General features: G+C 29.8%; 1 protein-coding gene across 6 annotated transcripts in view; it reads left to right on the forward strand.

Annotated features, from left to right (window-relative positions):
* The first annotated feature begins 3,199 nt into the window (after nt 1-3,199).
* Nucleotides 3,200-17,855, forward strand: part of LOC123260517 (dipeptidase 1) — a 77,693-nt gene continuing 63,037 nt past the window's right edge. Inside the window, exons 1-3 of one of the 6 annotated variants that reach the window (XM_044721645.1) lie at nt 3,200-3,498; nt 5,395-6,008; nt 6,370-6,919. In XM_044721645.1, coding sequence (XP_044577580.1) covers nt 6,795-6,919 — 125 coding nt within the window. In that variant the 5' untranslated portion in view covers nt 3,200-3,498; nt 5,395-6,008; nt 6,370-6,794. The remainder of the gene's footprint in view (nt 3,499-5,394; nt 6,009-6,369; nt 6,920-17,855) is intronic. The other 5 variants (XM_044721643.1, XM_044721642.1, XM_044721644.1 and 2 more) reach the window with 5 other exon arrangements.

The following is a 17,855-nucleotide window of genomic DNA, read 5'->3' on the forward strand; positions in this document are numbered from 1 at the left end:
CTAATGCTTGTTTCCAGTTGTTCACTTTGAAATAACATTGACGTTGTATTATTCATTATCGTTACATCATTTCTATTATGAAGAGAATAAGGAAAATTTTATCTTTAACGTATTTCTATTATGAAGAGAATAAGGAAAATTTTATCTTCAACGTATTTATATGAAAAAATGAAATTTTTTAGTTAAATTGATTAGAATTGGAAAGATTTTGACCGTCATTTGTGACTTTTCAAAATTTATGGTAAATTTTCAAAGTTATTCTAAATACACTGAAAAAAAAAAAAAAAAATAAACTGAAAAAAAAAAGTGAAAAAAAATCTTGAACTGAGAAATTTTTCTTGGTTTTAGTTAATTTTACTTGATTAAAAAAAATAAAACTCTTTAGAATGACTTTCTTGATTCAAGAACTCTTTTCTTAAATCAAGTTAATTTTTTTTTGTTTCAGATTGGAATTTCTCGCTAGAGAAAATTTGTTTATTTATTTAATTTTTTGACATTTTAATTTAAGAAAAATTTTTCGAGGTGCATATTTTTATTTTAAAAGAGATTTTTATAGTTAAATTTAGTATCATCAAAAAAGTTTTGAATTTGTGCTTCTTCACGATTTTATATATTTTTTAGTGATAGTCAATTTTTTATCATCAAAAGTTTGATAACTTTTAGAAAAATTTTAAAATTAAATAGTTTGTTGGTTCTTTAACTTTGTTCCGTCACATTTTCCATTCAATTATTAGTAACTTATCCTATCATAGCAATATTATTTTAAAAATTTATTACAATCGTATCCAAACTATGTATATCGTGATAAAAAATATCGAAAAATCATTAAGCTAAAATTTTTTTTACTCATAATTCGTGATTCTCGCCAGTCACAGTGATTTCAGATTGTTTGTATTTTGTTAAGTTTGTAAATAAATGAAACGGAATAAAATGGAAGACTTTACGTTGCATGAAAATTGACAGCCTTGAATAAATTTTTGTTTCTTCGTTAAATTTTAAATTCTTCATAACGAGTCGATTATTAACACCCGATTGAATGCAAACGTAGATACCCAATGATAACCGACTCTTTTAGTCACCATTCACTATCAAACTGTAATTCTGTTCCGTTAAATTCGTCTTCTCCCTACACCGATCGTCGAAAATAATGATAATAATAATAACAGCAACAACGAGGGTACAAAAAAGCTCTGTTTTCCACCCACTGTATTTATATTTCTCACGCTATTTTTCCCAATAATCGAGTGTCGTCGGATATCGCGTGCAATTGTTCTGGCAACGAGCCAATCGTCCCGGAACTAAATTCGCTCTAGCGATTTCCGTTCTGCTACGCGGGACATCTGATCTACGTATACGTATACAAGTTCATATATATGTGCATGAATATTTGTATTTATATAGATGTAATGTTTTGTGTATATACCCAGTAATATATACACTTACATATAATATAATAACGGGAGTACAAGAGTATGAAAGTCACTAAAAGCCCGGCTCTCTTTTTTTATGGCTTACTTTAAAATTCAGTTTTATTCACTTTGTCCTGGAAATTAATAAAAAAGATAATAATAATAATAATGATAATAATAATATGGTGATAAAAAAGTAGCGAGCAAAAAACACGGTGATTATTAAAGTAATTGTTCTAGTGTTGTTTAGCGTTTTTTACTTTGAATTAATAAGGTGAATTTACGTATATCGCAAGTGCTTGGAAAATTACTATTCATCGAGTATGCAAATAAAATTCGAATCACGTAATTTACATAACTACAATGTAATTACCGGATAATTTTAGAGTGGATTAAAAATTTAAAGTAAGTAGAGAGCACTGAATAACCCTTTTTGTGTATAATCATTCCATGTAAATTCTGTTACGACTTAAGTTTTGTTCTGGTATCAATTTTTTTAACTAATGATAATGACTAAGCTCTTAGGGCTTACAGAGGTAAACGAGTATACTTGGAAAATTAATTTTGCGTGGTGAAACTGAGAAATGGTTTATCTTGAATGACAACCCCGAAATTTCTTTGGATGGAGAGCTTTCCTTGTTTTTGAGCGGTAAAAATTCTATTGTGATTCTGAAGACTTGAACTCATGAATGTCATTAAATTTATGATACATGATTTCAATGTTTATCGACAATTAATTTTTCTATTTTAATAGCTTTAGCACAAATTATAATTTTTAATAATTAAAAAAAATCATATAAAATTATGTAAAAACTCTAAGACAATAAAAAAGTCGAAACTTCACTGATTTAATCATAATAAATATTTTTCTAATACATTCTAGCCATCATTATTTAATTTACAATTCTAACTTTGATAGAGTTAATAAAAATTATTGAATATTCAAAATTTTACAGAATTATAATTCAAATAAATTCAAGCTTTTGAAATAAACTCATTCGCTGTTAACTCATATAAGTTTCAATCATCTTTATCTTTATAAAGGTAAGGATACATACACAGAAAAAGAAATTTCCTTGAATCAAGTAAATAATTTCAAAAAACTTAATTTTCTTGAATTGAGTAGAAAAATTTTTAAACTAAGGAATTTTTCTTGGTTTAAGTAAATTTTACTTGAATAAAGAATTTTTTGTCTTGATTCAATTTAATTTTTTTTTTGTGTATATCCTGAAATTCAAATAACTCTTTACTTCCTTCCTCCGTATGATTTTACCAAAATAGTTTTTACTGAGTATACTCAAAACCAAAGATTTTATTGCCGGACAACAAAGATCTACTTTGTAGTTTATCACTCGTAAACAGAGTAAATCAAATTTGCTCTCAGCAAACATCTCATTGAGTTTGCTTCCGTCCAACCAAACTCAAGTATCTATTCAGCTCGCAAAGATATCTTTGAATCCCCTCGTTTCGCCTGGCTTTATCTCAGAATTACTGATTGAGACATCGGATTTCCGGACACCTCTTCACTGACCAATCCACTACTCTACTAGTCGAGAGCTAAAATTATTTCTGATACAAAACCATCTCAAATTCAAATTCAAATCTACATCTAACCCTGTACCTTTTCTCAATTCAAGATCAAACAGTATCGACAAAGTAAAGCATAATTAAAATTTCTGAAAAGAAATCTCTAAATTATAACTCGCAGAAATTAAAATTTTAATTTATCTATAAAAACTATTTAATAAATAATAATAACAGCAATAATTAACATCTCCAATATATTGAGAGTGCGTACAGATGCAATGTAGCCGCGTAAGAAGAGTATACTCGGAAAAATAGTAGTACAAGTAAAGCAAATAAGCAGCAAAAGCTCACCTCGTATCCAACGGACGCCTGCGCCATGAAACACTAAAGAGACCGTCGACGTATTCACCAGTCGACTCTTCAACTCCGGACCGCGTGTATCGTACCCGCAGTCTCCCACTCATCAGTGTTATCTCCGCGAGACATCTTTCAACTAGTCTCCGTAATCCCCGTGTAATTATTTTCCTCATTATACAAAAGTATTTAAAATTTTTTTTTAAATGTACGACACAAAAAAGTTTGTTTTTTTTTCATTTTTTTAATTTACGCTCCATGCTTTTATTTGAATAGCTAAATAAATTTATAAACATTTTAATTGAATAGTTTATTCAAGCGTATTTAAATTTACTGATGAAATTGTTTGATTATGTGTATGTCTCCATGCATGTACATGTACATATGGACATATAAAAATAGATAAACATATATGTACGTGTGTGGGTCAGAAGATTTTGATTGCATTAACATGTGGGGTGTGTATATGTAATTGGAAACCACCAACACAATTAGTCGGTCGCGAATTGAAAATAGGTCGTACGTAAAACACAGTTTGAAGTACGAGACAATATATATCTATATATATTATATTGACAGGTTTCGATCGCAGTAGCTGACGATCATTTACGCCTAGTGTATCGATAGGTTAGTAAGGGACGTAGAATCTATAGTGCAGCGTCTGTAGCCTACTGACAAGAGATACTAATATTCACGCTGATACCAGCACTAACACTAACATTGATAACATAATAGTAATAATATTAATAATAATAATCATGATGATAGCAGTAACAAGAGGATCGTTAGCAGTCGGTAGTATTACAAATTAAATTAATCATTCGATCGTCGTATATATACAGTATCAAGTCGTATATGCGTGTTATTGGTTCAATAACACTTGGCTGCACTTGTCCCGTCTCGGGTCATTGATAATTAACTTGTTAGCTATTTTTCGCTAGAATTATTGCAATTTTTATGGAGTAAAAATATAAATTATTAACTGAGTTGAATAACGTATTTTGTTATTTTTTTTTTTAATTTTTCACGACAATTGTTATGAATACAATAAACTGTATGAGAGATTTTCGGTGCGAAAAATCATTCGCACGATGGCTTGCGAAAATATTTAAAACGAAGCATTTAAACTTACGGATGACAAATTTTGAATAATTCAAATTATAGCACGCGTTCTCGTAATTTTCGAACAAAAAACATTCGGCATGGCAAAAATAATAAAAGATGAAAATAAATTTGAAAGCTGAAATAGTTTAACATTTTTTGTGTTCTGCATATAAATACAGACATACATGTATAATATATACATATATTTATGGGAAAAAGTTGACATGAGACTCGATAGAATGTCACCGTGTATCGTATAAATTTTCGAAAAACGTTTTTCCTTTTAAATTTCCTGTCGTTGCCTATTTCAACTCATGTATGCATGTATGCATGTATGTATGTATGGTTGTATGTATAGGTCTGGGTATAGGTTATAGGTATACATGCTAAGATATGTATGTAAGATCAAGTAAACTTTGTGGAAATCCATCTCTCCTAGGACATAAGTCGAATCGAGATAAATCGAATCTGATAAAAAATATATTCCCCCGAAAACTCAATCGACAAATAAAAAATGAAAAAAAACATGTATGTATTGTAAAGTATTTGTATTGATGGTGTAAAAGTCACGACAGTGGTTTTTTATTGTCTGAAGTGCAAATAGAAAATTTTTCAGCTATTGTGATAAATCACGTCGCGAAGGAATGTTAATGCAATCATTATCTTGAAAATTTAAATTTAAATTCTGGGTAAAATATTGGAGATGCGAAAAAATTATAAGAGACTTTTTTTGTGGACAATTTGATTCACGATAAAACGGGTCCTTATCAATTTTATCTAATTTTGTTGCATTCTTTAGACAGAATTTTGATTGAGAGTTTGATTAAAAATAATAATATTAACAAATTGGTAAATTTGACCTCTTCAGAGGCTTTCAATTATAAAATTTCACACCGAATTCGTGTAAAATTCCAAAAAAATATTTCCTTTTTTCACCTAAAAGTGCATCGTGCTGATATGAAAGTAAATACCAGTGAGTAATGGAGTGTTGAATTTACAGAATGCTCGAGAGTTTACCGGAAAGTTGATACGAGAAGTGAGTTAAACCTCTGACCAGTATCTCGGAAAAAAACACTCGTGAAAAGTATAATAATTCTCCTATTCGAGTAACTCAAGTGGATACTTATAATCGGGTTCTTTTATCACAAGTTTTTTTATTTAAACTCAAACGTTTTTTATCTCTCCCGCCACCTGGCCAGCTAATTAATCACCGAGCACTAACGAGCTCCGCGGGATCTCTAGTTTGCGGGCAACCTCTTTAACGACACCCACGAGGACTTTAACTCTCTTCACCTGTATACCGTATTCGCGGCTCAAAACAGAAGACGAAGCTTGGAAAAACCGACCGATCGTGATTAATGCTTGTAAGAAAAAACTCGAGCAGGATTAGATGATTACAATAAAAAATAATAATAAAAATAATGAGAGTAAAAAACTACTCTGTTTATTGACGTGATTTGTGAGTTTAAAGTGATGACAGTGTTACTAAAAAGTGCTCACAGTTACGATAAAAACAACAAATAGTTTTTTTTTTATACCGTAATAAAATTACATGCCCAGTGATTGGCAATTTTATACACTGATAGAAAGATTTGTTTTGGAGTTCAGATAGAAGTAATAAATCAAATTTATTTCTATTTGTTTCACACATGCAATTATTTATTTTTATTTTGTCTTGATTTGATTTTTATTACAATAATAAAAAAATTATTACAGTTGAAAATTGAGACAGTTTATGAAAATTGAGTTTTTTCAATACATTCATCTCTAACTTCAAATGTCTAATGAAATATTTTTATGCTTAATATAAATTTATTTTTCTAAATCATTAATGATTAATTTTAAAATCAGCAAAGTTTACTCTTTAAAATTTTGACTCGTTAAATTTATTGATAAAAAATTTTTTAAACATTGAAAAAAAATTTTTCTCTCAGTGTGCCAATCATTGTATTTTTAATTTTAAATAAATCACTAGCAGAAATAAAAAAAAAACTGGCGACAAAATGCCGCGATATTATTTGCTAATAAATAATCATAGCATCGAAACGTCAAGAATGAAACACCAGCGCGTGTAATTGACTTTTATATTGAAAAAAAAAAAAAAATTCATCAAATCAAACCAGTGAAATCGATACTTAATTCAACAAATAGATTCCTTAATTAATTATCGAGATCGCGAATGGAAGGATTGAGATAACTATTGACTTTGAGTACAAAGTTAAGATTAGCTGTTACCTAACAGAAGATAGCAAAGCTAGAATAGTAAGGCGGACAGAGGACGGGTGTGGTTCGTTCGCTTGCGTAGCTGCGGAACGTGAAAAGGAGATTAGTTGAGTTAATCGAGCGATGGCATGAGGACATTATCGGCGACAGGAAGCTGCGGGCCCAGCGAGGTGGAGGATGAGGATGGTGATGGGCGTGATGGTGCTGGGTCAGCTTCTGACGAGGATTCTGTTGGCTGCTCACGCTGGCGACCGGCTCGCAGCTGCCCGCAGGATTCTTCGAGACGTGCCGCTGATAGATGGGTGAGTCTCAAGATTCAGATTATATATTTTATGTATTATATATATTACAACTTTTATCGTATCAAAGTTTATACTGCAGTGTACAGTAGGTCCTGGTTTTTTATAACTCACAACCTTATATGCGAGTGATTTCATCTCTCTTGCGTTACCTGCGATTTATGCTTTACTTTATACTTCAGATGCTTTACTTGTCATTTTAACTGTTTCTTTTACGTTCAAGCGACGCTGAAAAATTTCATATATATATTACACTATACACATGCTTGTATCGTTAACTTTATATTATATTATGAGATACGACGATTTCGACATTAAATTTTTTAGTTCTACCTTTTACGAGTCTTTTTAATAAAGATACTTTTTTATTAACTTTTGTTATTTTTTTTTTTATAAAAAATTTTATTATGGCTGTACTTTGTACTGAGTTTTATGGATATATAGTGTAATTATACTTGTAAAGTGTTAATTTGACTGGCATTTCCTCCAATAATTTTAGGTACGGAAAAAAAATTTTTTTTTTTTTTTTTTTTTTTTATCAGTGAAATAAGTCATTTTTTTTGTGTTGTTCCACTCTTGATGTGTTATCATGATTTTTTTATAAAAATTTCACATTGTAAAATTAAGTTAATTATTTATACACTGATAGAAGGATTTGTTTATAGTTAAAAATATTTGTTAATATTTAACAAATCATTTATTAGAGACCACTTTTTTGTCCTTAACGAATATTTCTTAGTATTTAAAAAGATTTATTAATATTTAATAGATGAATATCTGATTTATTAAATACAAACAAATCATTTTAAATACTAAGAAATATTTGTTTGATACTAAAAAATGGTCTCTAATAAATGATTTGTTAAATATTAACAAATATTTTTTTAATACAAATAAATCCTTCTATCAGTGTACATAAATTTTACATCACATCTCTACAGTTAAAAGAGCGTATAAACAAATATTATTAGCTCAAAAATATTTTAGAAATTAAAATTAGTGTTAGAAATTATTATCTACACTGAAAAAAAGGTTTACGTGTAGGAAACTTACCGAGAAAATGAATAAGGAAAATCGAAATAGTCTTGACCCAAGTAAATTTTTCTAACAGCCAGAAAATTTGATTTTGCTGAAAATAGTTATTGTATTCATAGATATTTTTTTAACTCAAATAATTTTTTCTCGACTCAATACTTGACTTTTCTGTGATTATAAGAAGAAAAAACTAATTTTAAATTTGGTTACTAATAAATAAAAATCGATTGTATAATAACTAAAATTCTAAAATGTTAATTTTTTATTGAAAAAAATTTGAATAATACAAACGACACAAGTAGGAGACTGTAAAAATGTATAGAGTGTAGCAGAATTTAAGTTTGATTTATTATTTATTTAATTTTCGAATTGAATTTAAAAAAAGTTTTTTAAACTTTGATCTTTAATTTTTCAATATTTTAATTTTTAATTTTTCACTGTGTAATAGTTACATAAGTTCGATAAAATAACAATATTACAATAAACCTTGAAAAAAACATCAAACAAAAAAAACTTTTGTCTGCCCTCTCCACGGAAAATTTCCACAAAAAAACTTTTATAAATTTCCATAAAATTATTTTACAATTTATAAAAATATCGAGTTCTAAAAATTGAAATAATTTTCAGTGAATATTTTATTAAAACACTCTGATATTAAAACCTTATTGAGAATACAAAATTTTTCCAATTAACTCGTCGAATAAAGTTTTAATTGTTGATTCAGAGTAATTGATGCTTAATAATGTATAATTAACTACGAAACATAATAATAATAATAATAATTGGCCTATAAATTCACTCTCTATAGTTGGTTCATCAGTTTATTTTTATTTTTATTTTTGTTTTGTATTCATCAGAATTAATTAAAAAATATAAACAAAAAATCTTAATATATGATCGAATCACGTAAAACTACTATTACTATAAATATTACTATTACTATTGAAACTTTAATATAACCAACTAAAGAGGCATTTACTCTTTAAGAGAGCTAATATTAAAAACGGTATTGCCAATAAAGCCCGCATAAAGTCACGGCACTTAACATTTCTCTTTATACAAACGTGAAAGAACTCGATCGTTGTCATATATGTCCGTGTATTTATCCGATCATCCCGTGATATGTTCACAAAACATCCGCAATCCGTAAAATATTACCATGCTGTACTATCTTTATATTTATACATATTGACAAGGAAAGTAAAAAAAAAAGAATAAGAATAAAAATTTTTTATAAATTTTTCTATTTTATTATCAAGATATAAGAACATTATACCCTTCGATTCTTCAGAGGAATGAATTTCCAGCGATCTTTGATGCGATACTCGGATGCTATACAGTTCCTGCGTCACGATAGCCGTAGCCGTGCTCTTTGAAACACACACTTGTGTGATCATAAAACAGCACACAATATCGATGTCCCATCAAATGGGTTAACGGATCAGCCATAGACGTAGACGTAGATGTAGACGTGGATATGGGTGTAGACGGTCTTTGTCGTAGCGGGTAAATTGCATCCTTTCTCCCAGCGTAAAAGCACTACCAAACTCGGATTCTCTCGAGATTTCTCACGAATGAAATTGTCCCGCGGGACTTTTTTTATTCCAACTGCTTGCTGTTTTTTTTTTTTATCTTTTTTATACTTCATTTCATAAATTTTTCATTCGTTATTTTTTCACTAACCAAATGGAGTGGAGAAAGAAGTTTATGTAACTTCTCATCGCTTGAAATAATTTATTGAAAAATTAAACAGATTATTTAAAGTTTCACAACTTGTTAATCCCGGCACCGTTTAAGTCGATTATTATTTCGGATGCTACTCGAGTGGTAAACTTGGGCATAAACCAGTGAATTTTAATTGAATTTGTTGGGAAAAGACTATTTTAATTATTCTCAGCGAAAATAGTGGAAATATATATAAATACAATGTAATAAACTTTTAGAAGAAAAAATCGGTCAGTAAATTGTCAAGTCAAAATTTTAATTTTAAGAAGACTGAAATTATAAAACTTTCACTGTATTCGAAAATAAATTTTCACTTTAATTTCGTAACTTTTATTGTAAGAGTAGAGAAATAAATTTAACGACGTATATACATTGATAAAAAAAAAACTAACTGATGCAAATAAAAAAGATTCAGATTTACTCGAAAAAAAATAAATTTTTCTTTTTTCTTTAAGGTTGTTCGGACACTAATGCACTTGTGATGATCAAAAGCTAATTTTTTGATATGTTATGAATTGCTATCTCATACATTTAAATTAATTTTTTGGATTAGATCTGACGAAGAGCTATCCTTTAATAAATTATTAAAAAATTGAAATTTAACATGTAGCCTATAGAGACTATTGGCGGATTGCACATATATCGATTTATGTGACTACCTCATAGAAAGATTAAAAAACAAAAAACTTCTATTTCAGTCAATCGACTTTCGTAGAATACGTTAAAAATAAAATGAAAATTTTCTGATGAAGGCTTTTAAAGATATTTTGATGCAAAAGATGAGAAATTCACGAAAATTTCAGGCCGACATATTTAAAAATAAATAAACCACGTGATTCAGCGCAATGTGGCAACGTTGCACAGAACAGAACGCGCGAATTTTGAATTCTAATAATTCCTGTGTATATTTATGGGTTATGTTTTTCAATTCAACACTACACAGCGAGATAAATATAAACAGCTGTTAAGCGCGATGTTGCCAGGTCCAAGTTTTGTGAAAAAATACTTGAGTCAAACGTTGAGTATTTATTGTTTTTGTTAATTAAATTATTTAATTATTTTAATTAATAAAAATGTAAGGTAACGGTTAAATTATAGTAATGAATTTTTTTATTCAAATTTTTAATTTTAATGAAAAAAAAATTTAGATTCTATTATGACTTACGGGGTACTGTCTGTGCAACCTTAACTGGAATGAATTTCAAACGAGTCTTAAAAAAATTTATGAAAAATATTTTTTTTTGGTTTAGTTCATATTATTTTTTTTTTTTAAACCAAAATTGATCGATTTGATAGAGTGAAAAAAAAATTAACTTAATTTAAGACAAAAAATTTTGGATGAAGGATTAATGGATTAAGGATTAAGTAAAAATTATTTTATTTCTTGGACCAAATAAACCTTTTTATCAATGTATCGAACTATTAAGTAGTTATGATATTATTAAATTCCGAGCTCGAAATATTTTTCTATTAAATCGTATATTTACCAGAAATAAATAATTTATTTCCGACAATAATATCGTTCATACCCGGGAATATTTATGATAAATACTTCCATTCTCCGACACACTCGACTAAGTTCAATAAAAGTATTACGATGTTTAATAAAATAAATAACGAAATAACACAATAATGAATAAACTTTGGCTAATAAAAATAAATTACTCAACAGTATTTATTATCACACCGGAAATATTTAATTAGCATAACGCCTGGAGCCCATAAAGAAAATAAAGCAACGAAGATAACGGCTTAGTAATACATATCCTTTACTTCGAAACGGAAGAACGAGGATAAGGATAAAGACGATGCATCTTGAAAGCGACACGTTCAGAAGATTAACTGTAGAAGAAGTACAAGTAAAGGACAAGAAAGACGTGAAAGACGACGTAATGCTTTTCTGTGGTTTCTTACCGTGTGTTCATTGAAAACCCATCGCCCATCGTCGCCATAGAAAACTACCCGAATTGAACCTGAGACTTTACTTTAGAGACTCGGTAAATGGCAAAATACTGGTCGCTAATAAAATATAAAAAAAAAGAGTCAGCAGTCGCCTTGCTAGTACTAGAAATAGAGACCGAAAGTGAGAGGTAACTCTACTGTAGTCTATGCCACCGAATCGCGGCTTCAGTTTGAAGCACTGCTGATGAAAGGCATGTACAGTACTGGAGACTGTAAAGCTAGTGGTGCAGCTGGTGGCGGAGTTAAACGCGAGCTTTTCGTCCTCAACTCCATTCCTAGACGATCGATGCAATGCCCGCGTGGATAGGACCGGAGAGCATCAGAGTTTAGTTGTAGAGTGTATATATATATATATATATATATATATATATATATATAATATATATATATATATATATATATATATATATATTTATATGGTGTGGTATAGTATAGTATGGTATAGTAGAATATAGATAATATAGAGAGAAACGGCGAGATGAGAACGAGGAATAAACGACGGGCGTCGCCTCGTCGACGTTCTTCATTCTCTAAAGTAAATCGCTTTGCTGGCAGTTTTATCCTACCACCGCAAAACTGCACTTTTCACTTCTCTGAGATGAAAAAGACACAAATTTACTATCGGCCATTTTAAAACTCGGAAAAAGTCTCGGAATTTAAGATATTGAAACAAATATTAAATGCTGACGAAAACTTGTTTAGGCAGCTGAAAAATTTTTAAGGAAATGTTTTAAATTGCAAACAAGTAGTATGAGAGCTTTTAAATCCGACGACATTAACAAACGTATTATTGCATCTTATTAATAAGCTGTCAACTCATATTGCTATGATAGGATAAATCACTAAACATTGAATGAAAAATATGATGGAACTAATTTATAGAATGAACAAATTTTCCAAAATTTTTCCAAAAATTTAACATAAAAAATTGACTATCCCCAAAAATTATATAAAATCGTGAAAAGGCACTAATTGTGGTCAAGACCTTTCCAATTATTATACTGAATTTAATTAAAATAAAAAAATGATTTTATCATATAGATCCAACGAAAACAGCATTTTTCTTATTCTCGTAACTATATAGACTACTTTCTTCAAATATTCATAGTATTGATTTTGAGGAGAAATTTTTGGTGTATATATTGTATATTTATGTTATGTATATCTAAAAAAAATCGATTTCGTGAAAGAATAGCAGAGTTTATTTTTACTCTGATAAAATGGATTGAATGTTATCCAACTCTCAATATTCACTCTCCTTCTTTATTTTCTCTTTAGATTGTATGATATTTACTGTAAATTTTCCCGGGGCTACAACCTTTATTCTCGTTTACATTTTTTACCGCTGTACATTTGCTTTGTTTCTGTTTCTTCCACTTAAACATATTTTCCATCTTTTTTATTTCTTTATTTACACAGCATAAAATACACATGAAACAATATACGTTAAAAAGAATAACAAAAACATAATAAGAAAAGAACAAAAAAGAAAATAATAATTTTTCCGCGAAAGAAATGTTCTTAACTGTAGCACCGGATGAATTGCGCTCGTCAACACAAAACAGTAAAGCCCGAGCTCTCTCTGAATTTAACCCCTGTCTCTATACTGAGCTGTACTACTATACTCGAGTCTGTTGAGTAAAAATACAAGCACTTTGACGCAATGAGAAAAAACTTGACACCACAAATAAAACTTAAATGACCGGATTGCACAAACAGTCAGAGACTGCTCAAACAAAGGCTCCAATAAACTAAAGCTTTTCTTTTAGGTTGGTTTGAGAAACAACAGCCAATATAAATATCAATAAATACATAAAAACAATAGCAATCAATACTAAAATCATTTACTTTCAAAAAGAAAAAAAAAAATGACGTTTTTCATTTTCAAATTTTTTATTTGCCTCCGTAAAAAAATTTTCTGATATATTGAAATAAAAGATCAACACATACCATCAAATTTTTTCACGAGCTATGAATGAGTAGAAGTGATTTTAATGTTAAAATTTCCAACGAAGCTATTAATTAAATAAATATTTACCCATCTATCGGTCTTGTTATCTTAAAGTGCCTTTGCAAAGCATTTTATAATTAATATTCAAACGGAATTACTGATAATGCATTAACATTCATCAAGATGTTAGCATGCTGGATGAAGAGTATAAGCTTTAGCAAGATAATATTATACCGATGTACCAGCGAGGAAACTAATGAGCAATTTTCCTCAATGAAATACAAATCGATATAATTGCCTCTGTGGAGCGGTTTCTGAACGAGCCTCTGGATCCAAGTAGTAGGGAAATGACACAGCTATACACTCTCGAGGGGAGGTGTAGGGGTTGTGGGAGATTGTGAGATAGTGGTGCTGCTGTAGGAATATTTGAGCAGTGTAAGAGCAAGAGCTCAAGTACGGGTAGTAGAAATAGAAGGAAGGGGAGTACGAGATGGAGATGGAGATTGAGTAGGAGAAATATAGATGGGTTGCTGCAAGTGCCGGACTGGCAATTACCTCGATCTCCGACACTACTGCCATCACTAATGTTCCAAGATATTCCAGTTAACTAGCTGAGTGCCGACCTCGTTCCTAACAACCCCTACCTCTTCCTCTCTCTAAACCTCATCCACAATCACCGTCTTGCTCTTTAGCTTCTCCCTCTTCCTTATTTCCTCTGTACTTTTCATTTGGCCTGGGGAGAAGGGCTACAAGTTATCGGAGATGTTGCGGTCACCCGTTTCTAGAAATGAAGTATCATTTTTTTTTTTTTTTTTTTTTTTGACAAATCAACGTTGATAGGAAGTAAAAATCGTTTTGTATCAAGTTAGTTTAGTACAAAAATTTCTTAGCATTAAAAAATCAATGTAAAGAAAACATTTTTACAAGTAAGACTCGCATTGATATTTCTTGTAGAAGTATTAAAAAATATGATTGAAATTTACATAAGATTTGTGTTAATGTTACATTTTATCTTATGTAAATTTGAAATTTTAGATTTTACGTTCATTCGGCAAAAAGACCGGTTGAATATAATTATTTTATTTGCGAGTATATAATACCAAGGATTACGAACATGAAACTGAAAAAAATATAGTATAAAATAAAACTTTATAAGATATAATGTAGTGAAAAAATTGTTAAAAGATAATGTTAGTCGTTCTATCGTGTAATTTTTCATTTTCAATATACATTTTCTCCCCACGGAAAAATATATGTACTGGATTCAATTTTTATATACTTTTCAATATATTCTCATATATGATACACATGTCAATTTTTTTCATTAAGATACTTATTTTAGATTATCACTTTTAGCCCTGTTAACCTAAACGACTCCACATATGATGATTTGGCTTGGCCCCGTAAGAAGGCAGTTCTCGTGCAAAAAAAATTCTGATTCAAAATGATAATTAATAAAAACTTAAGAATATTTCATAAATAAAATTTATCCTAAATATTCTTAAGTCTTTATTAAAATTCGAAAGCAGGATCGAATTTTTTACAGCCGTGCTAATTTCTATCTACAAATCAATTTTAAATTCAGATTGATCTCAAAACTAATTCATATTTGTGTCAAAATATGAATTTCAATCTTAAATTTATTTTGAATCAGAATTTTTTTTGCACGGGTGTTCTTCTCTCAAGTACAGCTCCCATTTTATGCCACATAATAGTATATTCCATCATTTTCATCTCAATATTGGAGATGACATCTTAAGGTTATTAAATAAACACCTAGCTAGTGAAGATGAATCTCTATTGTATTTAATTTTCATTACTCCTCTTATTCACACAAAATTTTCCCTTAGACATTTAGTCGTCTAGGACAGTGAGAATTTTACTGGAACAAATATATCGCAGATCGTGGATAAAGTATCTGTTGGTGTGTGTCAGAGAGACAAGAATTAAAGTTAAACTCGTATAAATCGCTCGAAGGAAGAACTAGGGTGTGCAGAAGTTAATTTATCGCTCGTTCCTGCACTCCTCACTCTACAAAATATCGCCTGAACCCTGAACTATATATAGTTATAGTAAAGCATACAACGCACATCTTGAGGTATAAGCTTTAAGCTCTTGAACAATTCAATAGTGCATATGGATTCTTGGAACAGTAAACTACTATTTGTACAGTGAAATTATATTTAACTACACTCAGACTTTCCTCGTAATATCTAACGTCAGTTGATCTTTTTAGTACCGTGAGCACATGTTGAGCATTCTGTTGTTGTCTGTATTAAATTTAGCAGTTAAATTTACAAACAGAGATACGGATAATTATCCTCGCTAGGGTTTATTAGAATTTCAATGCAGGTGGGTTTAAACCGATGCCGGCATATTGTTTTTACTTTTACTGGGTTTTTTTAATTAAAAAAATCATTTTTATTTTTATTTCTGGCTTGTTACGCTTTAGTGGCTCGTAACTGAGTAATTGCAATAATCCTAGGGTAATAAAGACATAAAAACAAACAAAAATAATGACAACAATAGCAATAGAAGTGAAATGAAATGAAAAGAAAAAAAAATAAATAAAAGTTAACGCGACAATTAAGTGCAAGCAGAATAGTGGCACGGGAAGTAATTATTTAACCAATTGAATTTGATTGCCATGAGACATTTTCTAATGACTGCGCCACTGCCGGGATCATTAGGGATTCCGATCACGATTTAACATTGTCATGAGATTTCAACCCGTAATGAGAGAAAATTATACCGCTGAATAAGTATTGGGACGAAATGTAACATAATAATGGAAGGAAAAAGTAAAAATTAAAGAATATTAATAATGATGATGCAATAATAGTAAATTTGCATACAGCATTATTGCCATGAAAGTTCATATGTATGTCCGCATGTATATTTTGTATAAGCGCACAAGGTAAACATAATATTCTATTCATATGCATATTGCGGTCAGCCGCCTTATCGTTCTTTAACAATTATCCTCATCTTGTCTCCTTCATATTTATTATTTAGTCTTGTCTTTTTTTTTTCTTTTTTTTTTTTTTGTTGTAATTCTTTCTACCCTTGAAGTTACCTGCGGGAAAGTCACCACACTGGACGCAATGAGAATTCTCCTCCTTGCCAAAATCGTAAAATTCCATGGAGAGAAGCCTGTGAGCTCATTTTCCCTGAGATCCCGGAAAACCGAATTCCACAAGGAGATGAGATGAGAACCGAGCAGCATTCCACGGTTTAACTTTACCAGTGCTGAGGATGGAGATCATGAAAATTTACAGGTCTCACGAATAAAATTTTCTCCTTCTCATTTCCTAATTCTTGTTTTTTTATGTGTATTGTTATTATTTTATTGTTGTGATTATTATTATTATTATTATTATTATTATTATTATCAATAAAGATAAATAGTTATTATTCTAAGCCGAATACTCCCGATCCAAATTCTTGAAGAATGACTAATTTTTGATTATTACTTCTTCACCATAATATTTTATCGGTATGAGGTCTCATACCATCAGAGAAAATTTCGGTGAATATTAAAAAGCCTTGGCCAAAAGAGACTTACTCAGTGGAACTTAATAGGTAACTGGAAAGTAGTTACGGACAATGTCTCGGATAGCTTAACTGGTAGAGCATTTGGCGCGTAACCAAAAGATCCAGGTTCGAGTCCTGGTCTGTGGGCTGTCTGAATTATTTTTTCAGTTACTGGAAAAGTTACACTGAGTAAAAATTACATCTTTCTCTAACAATAATTATCGATAAACAAATTTTAATTGTGAATTTCACCTAAATTTTCTCTGATGGTATGAGACCTCATACCGATAAAATATTATGGTGAAGAAGTAATAATCAAAAATTAGTCATTCTTCAAGAATTTGGATCGGGAGTATTCGGCTTAGAATAATAACTATCTATCTTTATCAATAAACACCGATCTTCGAGTCAAATATATATATATATATATATATATATATATATATATATATATATATATATATATATATGTATATATGTACATCATATAGATATATTAAATACCTTAAATATTATTATCATGATTACTATTACTGTTATAGTTAGTTTTATTTTTATTTTTATTATCGTGTTTTTTTTCCCTTCGCCACACAGTTCTGGTGGAGTGTTTCGATGAAGCCGCTAGACTGCCTATTTGTTTACGCTTGAATAATTCAAGACTAAATCAGAGATACACTACGTGCCAGAAATGCCTAATATTGCTCTAAAAATTTTATTCCTTTGCATCATTAT

This window comes from Cotesia glomerata, linkage group LG3 (assembly GCF_020080835.1).
Source record: "Cotesia glomerata isolate CgM1 linkage group LG3, MPM_Cglom_v2.3, whole genome shotgun sequence".
NCBI classification, from domain to species: domain Eukaryota; kingdom Metazoa; phylum Arthropoda; class Insecta; order Hymenoptera; family Braconidae; genus Cotesia; species Cotesia glomerata.